The sequence below is a fragment of the Equus quagga genome, chromosome 10, assembly GCF_021613505.1.
Source record: "Equus quagga isolate Etosha38 chromosome 10, UCLA_HA_Equagga_1.0, whole genome shotgun sequence".
Taxonomy (NCBI): Eukaryota; Metazoa; Chordata; class Mammalia; order Perissodactyla; family Equidae; genus Equus; species Equus quagga.
Genome location: NC_060276.1, coordinates 83,844,613 through 83,854,993, shown reverse-complemented (window position 1 = coordinate 83,854,993; position 10,381 = coordinate 83,844,613). Strand labels below are relative to the sequence as shown.

The following is a 10,381-nucleotide window of genomic DNA, read 5'->3' as shown; positions in this document are numbered from 1 at the left end:
AAAAAAAAAAAAAAAAAAAAAAAAAAAGACGGTGGAAAAACCTCACAGCATTTTTACTTGCCCTTGCCCTACCCCTTTCCATGAGGGGCGGCAGTTTTACAGCAGCAGCAGTCCATGTTCCCAGGGTGGGACCCTGTTCCCTGGTCTGGAGGGAACAGAACAGACCTTCCTCACAAATTCGTGTGTCTGTTCTTACCTGTCTGGGGGCTGCCAGAGGGACTGATGAGGGTACCCGTCTCTGTTTTGCCTAACTCACAACTCCGGCCAGAAAAGCAGCAGCCTGCTCTAAGAGGCTGCAAGGCAAACTAACAACCCACAGATGCCTGGGGCAAAAGATTGCAGTCCAGACACACAATAGACTGCCTAAGGCCTGAGAGGGAAAGCTAAGAAAGATTCTTCAGGAAACTAGCACATTCAAACACATCCATGCACAGAGGACTCAGAAAGGCTTGTATGCCCAGGACAAGACTCACGCTCACAAAAGACCTGAGAAGACTCTAAGTGCTCTAATTCTTCCCAAGCATAGGAAATGAAAGCTTCCAAATTCTCACATGAATTGAGTATAAATTTGATACATAAACTCATTTAAGATTGTACAAAATAGGAAAACTACAGACCAATCTCACTTATGAACATCAGTGCAAAAGTCCTAAATAAAATATAAGCAAACAAAATCAATCAACACTAAGACAATAATACATCATGACCAAGTAAGATTTATTCCAGGTATATACTGATATTTCAATATTGAAAATTCATTAACGTAATTCACCATTTAAATAGACCTAAGGAGAGAATTTATATGATTAATATAATTAATATAAGAAATGCTGATATAAAAATATTGAAACAGAATTCAATACCCAATCCTGATAAAAAACTAAAGAAGATTGGAATTGATGATAATTTCTTTAAAATAGCCAAAGATAGATAGATAGGGAAGGAAGGAGGGAGGGAAAGAAGGAAGGAAGGACTAAAATGGAAGGAAGGAAGGAAAGAATAGAAGAAAGGATGGACTGGAGTGGAAGGAAGACAAGAAGAATGGAAGGATGGACTGGAGTGGAAGGAAGGAAGGACGGAAGGACATTTTTCATAGGGGCCTTGGGTCACCATGGATAGTGTAGTAACGTGATTTGTAGGGGTCTTTGGGTCACTCCAAGAGGGGCTGGAGACAGAGAGCCCCCAGGTGGACAATCATGCCTATAAAATGAAGCCCTAATAAAAACTCTGAATGGTGAGGGTCACGTGAGCTTCCCTGGTTGACAGAACTCCATGCATACTATCACATATCAATGCCGAAAAAGTCACACATCCTGACTCCATGGGGAGAGAAAAACAGAAGCTTTGTGTTTGGTACTTTCTTGGACCCTACCCTATGCACTTCTTCCCTTGGCAGATTCCAATCTGTCTTCTCCCTCTAACAAGCCATAACCAGGAGTATAATAGACTTCAGTGAGTTCTGTGAGTCCTTCCAGCGAATTACCAGACCTAAGGTGATCTTGGGGACCCCTGAACTTGCAACTGGTATCGGAAGTGAGGGTGGTCTCTTATGGGAACTGTTCCTTCTAACTTCATAGTTGTCAAACTCTTCACAGATAGAATGGCACAAAGTCACAAAGATGCAGTTATCCCTAAGTTAACGATAAATTTAATGTGATTTCAATTAAAAAACAAGCTTTTTAATGGCACTAAATAAGGAAATACTAAAGATCATATCAAAAAAATAAATGTGCAAGAAGAGCTAGAAAAACACTATAAAAGAAAAACTATGAGGGAGGAAGCAGTCCTACCAGACACCAGAACACACTTTGATACAGGCATTCTCTCAAAGCGCAAGGTGAAGGGCACACTTCTTAATACATGGTACTGGGACAACTGGAGAGCCATCTGGAAAAGGCTAAGCTGGATCCATACCTCATGCCATACACAAGAATAAATGTCAAATGCATCAGGGGTCTAAATGTAAAAAACTGAAATCACACAAAGTACTAGAAGAAAGCATGGGTGAATGCCTGTATAGCCTGGGTGTGAGGAAAGACTTTCTAACTGAATAAAAACCCAAATGTAATAAAAGATTGATAAATACAACTACAAAATATAAAAACACTTTTGCAAGTCCAAAGACATAAGTCCAAAGACAAATGACAAACTAGGGGGAAAAATCTGTTGCAACACATCTCAAAGATAAAGATTAATATCCTTAATATATTAACAAAAACTCTTAAAACTCAAGGGGAAAAAAGACCAAATACCTGACAGAAAATAAGGCAAAAAAAAAAATAAGACAATTCACAAAAAGATAAAATGTCTCTTAAATTTATGAAATTATATTCAATTTCACTTGTAGTAAGAGAATTGAAACTGCACAGGGATGCCATTTCTTACCTAGCAGATTGGAAAATGTTTAAAGTCTGACAACATACTCTGTTGGTGCAGCCACAGAGAAACAGGCACCATCATACACTGTTGGTGGGAATGGAAAACAGTGCAACCCCTATAGAAGGGAATTTGGAAATATCTAACAAAACTCCAATTTTATTTACCCTTTGACCTAGCAATGCCACTTGTAGGAATTTATATAGAAGATATATCTGTACAAAAAGGAAACAATATATGCACAATATATTTCATTGCAGCCTTATTCTTAATTGCAAAATACTGGAAACAACCAAAGTTCCCACGTACATAGGAGAATGGTTGAACACACTAACGGAATACTATGCAGCTATAAAAATGAACGAGTCACAGAAATAGAATAAACAATCCTAAAACTCATATGGAACCACAAAAGACTCTGAAAAGCCAAAGAATTTTAAGAAAGAACAAATCTGGAGGCATCATGCTCCCTGATTTCAAACTGTATCATAAAGCTATAGTAATCAAAACAGTATGGTATTGGCATAAAAAAAGACACATAGATCAATGGAACAGAACAGAGAGCCCAGAAATAAACCCAGCATACGTGGTCAATTAATTAACAACAAAGGAGCCAAAAATATACCATGGGGAAAGGACATCTCTTCAACAAACTGTGTTGGGAAAACTGGACAGTCACATGCAAAAGAATGAAACTGGACTACTATCTTACACCATACACAAAAATTAACTCAAAATGGATTAAAGACTTGAATATAAGACCTGAAACTGTAAAACTCTTAGCACAACCAGAGGCACTCACAACTCACAAGTAGAATATACAACTATATACTGGGGGGCTTCTGGGAGAAGAAGAAGAAAAAAAAAGAAGATTGGCAACAGATGTTAGCTCAGGGCCAATCTTTAAAAAAAAAAAAACAAAAAACCTCCCACAAGAAAATAAAGACAGTGAGCTCCTTGACATCAGTCTTGGTGATGAGTTGTTGGATTTGACACCAAAACCAAAAACAAACAAATGGGACTACTACATCAAAGTCAAAAGCTTCTGCACAGCAAAGGAAATCATCAACAAAATGAAAAGACAACCTACTGAACTGGAGAAAATATTTTCAAATCATATATCTGATAAGAGGTTAATATCCAAAATATATAAAGAACTCATCCAACTCAATAGCATAAAAACAAACAATCTGATTAAAAAATGAGCAGATGACCTAAATAGAAATTTTTCCAAAGAAGATATACAGATGGCCCACAGGCATATGAAAAGGTGCTCAACATCACTAATCATCAGGGAAATGCAAATCAAAACCACAACGAGCTATCACCTCACACCTGTTAGAATGGCTATCATCAAAAAGACAAGAAATAAGTGTTGGTGAGGATGTGGAGAAAAGGGAACCCTTGTGCACTGTTGGTGGGAAGGTAAATGGTGCAGCCACTATGGAAAACAGTATGGCGGTTTCTCAAAAAATTAGATAGAACTATCATATGACCCAGCAATTCTACTTCTGGGTATTTATCCAAAAGAAACAAAAACACTAACTGGAAAAGATATCTGCACCCCCATGTTCACTGCAGCATTATTTACAATAGCCAAGACATGGAAGCAACCCAAGTGTCCATTGATGGATGAATGGATAAAGAAAACGTGATAGATATACACAATGGAATACTATTCAGCCATAAAAAAGAAGGAAATCTTGCCATTTACAGCAACATGGATGGACCTTGAGGGCATTATGCTAAGTGAAATAAGTCAGACAGAGAAAGACAGATACATATGATGTCATTTATATGTGGAATCTAAAACAAAACAAAACAAAATGATCTTACAGATACAGAGAACAGACTGGTGGTTGCCAGGTGGAGGCAGGGGTTGGGGAGTGGACAAAATAGGTGAAGGTAGTGAAAAGGAACAAACTTCCAGTTATAAAATAAGTCAGTCCTGGGGATGTAATGTACAGTGTGGTGACTATAGTTAATAATACTGTAGTGTATATTTGAAAGTTGCTAAGAGTTGCTAAAAGTTCTCATCACAAGAAAAAAAATTTGTAACTAAGTGTGGTGATGGATGTTAACTAGACTTACTATGGTGATCATTTTGCAATATATACAAATATCAAATCATTATTTTGTATACCTGAAACTAATATAATGTTATATGTCAATTATATCTCAATTTTAAAACTGTATGAGGACGATATTTGTAAATATACATGGAGCAATTTCCAAGATATATTGTTAAGGGAAAAGAGCACAGTGCAAAAGAGTCTATAAATCAAGTATAATACCTTTTGAGCAGTAAGGGGAAATTTTTAAAGTATACATTTATCTGCTTATTTTAAAAAGAAACATCATAAGCATAAATCAGAAACTAACAAGACTGGTTGCCTCCAAAATGGGGTAGAAGGTACAGAGGAGAGATGACAATTCTGTGTATATATATAGTATAGTTTTGTCTCTTCAAATCATATTAACATTTTACATATAAAGGTAAGAATAAAATTAAATCAACAAAAATAGAAAGAAATAAAATCTAAAATGGAATACAAACAAAAAATGAACCTAACTATTGACCAAATAAATAACATAAGCACACTGGATAGGAAAAAAAGAAGAGAAAAATGAAAAATCAATCCAAGTGACTTCTAAACAGAGTACTCTGATTATATATCCTCAGTATAAAAGGCATGCAAACAAACCATGTACTGTACTCAGTAGGTTGGTTTTTCACGGGTGTGGGTGCAGGAATTCTGATTCTACTTTCTGTATATTGTCAGGCTGAGCAAAAGAGTCAACATATTAATGCTAGGATCTGTGCACTCACTGTTGGAGAAGGGAGATGCAAATATGGAATAAGGGAAGACTGGGAAGATTCCTGAGATATTGTAAGAATTCAAAGTCTGTCTGTCTGTGTATGTATATGTCTGTGTGTGCATGTGTATAGTTATATATATATACACACACACATACACAGACATATAAATAGACACACATATAAATACAAAGCTCTGTTCACTGAAAGAACTTAGAAGTAATGACACTCCGGTGGCAATGAGCACACCTAGCACCCAGATTTTGGTTTCTATATATCATTAGCCACTAATAGGAACCAGTGCTCCTTGGAGAAATGGCCGATTCCAGGCCTGGGTCAGGGAAAGTAAAAGATGAGGGCTGGAACATCTTGTTGCATCAGAAAGTAAGGAAGTGCTCCAAAAATTAGAGGAATGTGTCAGAAGAACAAAAAAGCCAGCTTAAAGGGGCTCCCACTGGCCAACTTGGGGACTATTGAGCATCAAAATAAACAATGACAATAACGGATTGTATTCCATTGAATAAAATAAAAACAAAAATTTTGTATTACTGACATAAACAAGTAAATAAATAAAGGAGAAGAGGAAGCCCCACCTCCTAACACCATCACCTCGGGCATTAGGATTCCAATATGTGAATTTTAGGGGAACACAAACATTCAGACTATAGCAAAGTTTAACAAACAAAAATCAATCATATTTCTATATACTGGCAATGAATATTGGAAACTGAAATTTAAAAAACAAAGCCATTTACAATAGCTTGAAAAATGAAACATGTATAAGTCTAACAAAACATGTTGTTATAGACTGAATTGTGTCCCCCCAAAATTCCTATGTTGAACCTCTAACCCCCAAGGTGAATTTATTTGGAGATGGGGCCTTTAAGCAGGGAATTAAGGTTAAATGAGGTCATAAGAATGAGGCTCTAATCCAGTAGGACTGGTGTCCTTATAAGAAGAGGAAGAAACACCAGAGATCTCTCTTTCTCTCTGCACAAGCACAGAGGAAAGGCCATGTAAGGACACAGTGAGAAGGCCACTGTCTACAAGCCAGGAAGAGAACTCTCACCAGAAACCAACCCTGATGGCACCTTGATCTGGGACTTCCAGCCTCCAGAGTGGTGAGAAAATAAACTTCTGTTGTTTAAACTACTCAGTCTGTAGCATTTTGTTATGGCAGCCCGAGAAGACTAATACACATGTGTAGGATCTGTATGTTGAAAATTACAAAATATTGATGAAATAAACCCAGAAGATCTAAATAAATGGAGAGACATACTACGTTCATGGATTGGAAGACACAACATAATAAAGTTATCAGTGCTCCCCATACTTATCTACAGATTTAACTCAATTCCTATCAAAATCCTAGCAAGATAAATTTTTTTTAAAAAAAAGGTTACATACCATACGATTCCACTTATATGACATTCTTGAAAAGATCAAACTACAGATAAGATAAAACTCTGCCTCTTGGCCAAATGAGAATCAAAAGTCCAAGTGAGAAAATTACTTCGAGAAAATCATTTGAAAGACAAGCAAGTTCCCTACGATATTTCAGTGCCAAATTACACTTCGACATCATGTCTCCAGCTCACTGAGGAAGGCTATAGGAAAGAGCTGCAGGAAACCAGGGACTGCGTTTCTCAGCAGGCTGTGGTGGAAGACAATTCCACCATCCACATGAAGACCCAGCAAAGAAATGCCTTGCAAGCAAGGGTAGGAAACCTTTACTTCCCTGAGGACTTGGTGTGCTCTCTCCTGACAAGTAAGCTGAGTCAGGTTACTGGTTACATTTTCTTCTGGCTGCCAGAGGCTCACAGAAAAATGTGCAGCTCAACATTAGTATCTGTCACACCTAAGTCTTCTACATTCTACCTTGGCCTCGAACTGCTCTCATTTCCCCTGTTCCTACTGCTTATCTACAATTTCCTATTTTATGTCACAGATTCCTACATAGCTCATCACATCCATGATAAAATAGAGGAAAGAACAGATAAACAACATACTTACCTGGGATGCAGCCATTTCCTGCTCTTCTGGGGAAAGGCAGAGATGTGTGAAGGCAGAGCTGGAAAAGTGGAGAACAGTAGAGCATATGAGAGACCCCATCAGGCTTCCAGTGCCCAGAATTATCTGCCTAGAAATCCCCTGACACGAGCTGTGCATGAGGCCGCTCTGCAGAGGTGTGGGCAACCACGTAGTTGTAACAACTACCTGTGTATTCTTGACTCTTTTCCTCATGTAAATATCTAACACAAAAAGGTTTTTTTTTGAGGAAGATTAGCCCTGAGCTAACTGCTGCCATTCCTCCTCTTTTTGCTGAGGAAGACTGGCCCTGAGCTAACATCGATGCCCATCTTCCTCTACTTTATATGTGGGACGCCTACCACAGTGTGGCTTGCCAAGCGGTGCCATGTCCGCACCTGGGGTCTGAACCAGCGAACCCTGGGCTGCCAAAGCGGAATGTGTGCACTTAACCGCTGTGCCACCGGGCCAGCCCCCAAAAGGTTTTATGTATGTATGTATATATACACGCTTCTATACTGATGCAGAAATTGTATTTCTAGATATTTTCCTTAATGAAATATTGTATCATAATTTCTCTGTAAGTACCTTCATCTCAGCACTGATTTTAACAATACCAAACTTAAATGATCGTAAATGACCCATAATACGGGATTAATAAGAAAATACACGGAATGAAATGCTATGTAGCTATTAAAAATAATGTATGGAACTGTACACTTATCTGTATACTTTTCTGTACATATATCTAAATTAAAAGTTTTTAAATGTTATAAATTTTTAATCTGAATCAGAGTAAACTTCTAAGCAAAAAAAGGCAGGTTATAAAACTGCAGGAGCCCATTAGAAAACTATATGTTAAATGTTTACAAATACCCCTTATACACACTAAAAAATGTCTAAGAATGGACATTTAAATGTAGGGGCATAAAACTAGTTCCTTTTGATTCTTTTCCTCTATTTTCTAATTAATCCATAATTAAAATGTTTTACTTACTTATTAAACGCCAAAAAACCTGAACTTTAAAACTATTATCCCCTTGACGTTTTAAGCCCATCCCCCCAGATCGCGCAGCACCAGGCCCCGCCCACTCCCCCAGCCCCAGCTCTGCGCGAGGCCCCCGGGCAGGTGAGTCGTCTCAGGTGCCTCTTGCTTCTCCTCACCTCACTGGGGCCGTCTTGCCCAGGAGCCGGAAGGAAGCCTTCGGATGCAGATTCACTTCAGCTGGAGCATCCACGCCAGGCCCCTACCTAGGGGCTGGGGCAAGGGGAGAGGAGCAGAGGGAGAGGCGGGGCGCTCCGAAGGAGGGGCCTGAGGGATGCGTAAGAACCCTCAGCGCAGGTCACTGTGCTGGAAAATGTGTAAAAGTCAAAGTTGAATAAGCCCCATTCAACCCTGACTAGCCCCATAACTTTGTCCACCACTGAGCCCACATACCCTCATTGACTGACCTCTCGGTCCCCCATCACTCACCCCACAAGCCCCCACGTCAATGACCCCCACAAATCCCCCTTCACTCGTCCCCTAGATCTCCCCATCACTCAGCCATCACCCCTAGCTCTCGCCCCCTCAACCTCTCTCTCGACAACAGATTTTTCTGCTCGCTGCAGAGGAGACCGTTACAACACTGGCCCGGAGGAGCACTTCCGCTTCGGGACCGACTCGGGCTCGGCAGCCTGCAGGGCTCAGCGGCCGGGTGTGCGCATGCTCAGTGAGGGCTTTGAGCCCGTGTTTGCCAATAGTTAACATGGGGCCCCCTCCCGCCAGTCCGACGCGAACGCTATGGGGCTGCGGCGCAGGCGCAGAGGGAAGATGCCCGTGCTGGTGACGTCACTGCTCTGAGGAGCTGGCCGAGCCCACCGAGTCGCTTCTCCTCCAGGGCGGCAGCGTTTAGCAGGTGTTTACTTTGTTCTCTGGTGGCCGTCCTTCCTCAGACTTCAAAGACCAATTTCCTTATGGCGGGGCGGGCATGTGTCCAATTAAGGAAAATTCTAGCAGGCGGGAATTTGGTGTCTTGAAATTGGAGGGCAGCATCCGGTTTGCAGGTGTAATTGAACGGGAAGACGGGATGCGTGGCAGAATTGCATTGCATACACAAAGTGGGGAAAGGTCACTGGCTCTGTCCAGTGGCGAGGGCTGGGAGTTTACAGTCTAGCGTATGCAAACAAGAAGCTGAAGAATAAATAAATGGCGGCGTAGAACCCCCCACACACACTCTGGGGTGAAGGAGATGTGAGCAGTGGCTGACAGGTTGCTTTCTCTGGATGAGCAGGGATGATCTCTTTTCGTCGGAGGTGACAGTTACGCTGACTAAAAGAAGCCAGCCACATGACTATTTGAAGCAAAGAGCTTTCTGGTGGAGGGCTCTGCTGTTGCAAAGGCTCTGAAGGAGGACCTAGTTTGGTATGTCGGAGGAACAGAAACAGTGGCAGCGTGTTGGGAGTGTAGGAGGTGCGGGCAAGGGAGAGGTGAGTGGGGGCCAGATGCTGTAGAGCCTCCTCTGCCAGGGCCAGAGCTCATGTTTCATTCTGGACTTAATAGACACGATGAGAAGCCCTAAAGGGATCAGATTTCTAAAAGACCAGTCTGCAGCCATCTAGCATTATATACTAACGTTACAAATACACATATATTCAACTCTTGTTTATGGCCTGTCTTGCACCACTAGAACAGGAGCTCCACTGGAATTTGCTTAAGCATTTCCTGTATGCCAGGTAGGGTTCTAGACATTGGGACTATAACAGGGAAGAAAACAGAATCAAAAAAACAAAGTAACACAATGGAGACAGCCTGGTTTCAAACCCTCACCTACTAGCTGTGAAACCTCAGGCAAGACTCTTAACTTCTCTGTCCTAAGCTTCCTCATCTATAAAACGGGCATAATGACGGTGCCTACCTCATTAGGGTTGTGGTGACAAATGAATTGATCATTGTAAAGGCTTTAGAACAATGCCTGGCACAAAGCAAGTACTAAATAAGTGATTGTTATTATTATTATTATTATTTAAATAAAATTAGACGTGTATGTGTAAAACTTTTTTTTTAGTAAGAAGGAAAAAAATTAAAGGATGACCTGCAGGCTGCTTTGTGGAGAACAGACTACAGAGGAAAAGGACGAAAACAGGAATACCAGGGAGGAGGCTTGGCCAACAAGCCAA

The 10,381-nt window shown here is 40.5% G+C and overlaps 1 protein-coding gene across 9 annotated transcripts in view; it reads right to left on the bottom strand.

Moving 5' to 3' along the window:
• Positions 1–8,888, bottom strand: part of ZNF182 (zinc finger protein 182) — a 22,378-nt gene extending 13,490 nt beyond the window's left edge. For 8 of the 9 annotated variants that reach the window (XM_046672985.1, XM_046672984.1, XM_046672977.1 and 5 more), the window contains exons 1-2: positions 8,387–8,673; positions 7,208–7,265 (exon numbers count right to left, since the gene is read on the bottom strand). Coding sequence is in view for 7 of the 9 variants with exons in the window: in XM_046672977.1 (XP_046528933.1) it covers positions 7,208–7,222 (15 nt within the window). In the remaining 2 variants the exon portion in view is untranslated. Of the gene's footprint in view, positions 1–7,207; positions 7,266–8,386; positions 8,674–8,797 lie in introns of those variants that run through there. The other variant, XM_046672978.1, reaches the window with a different exon arrangement.
• Positions 8,889–10,381: the final 1,493 nt, after the last annotated feature.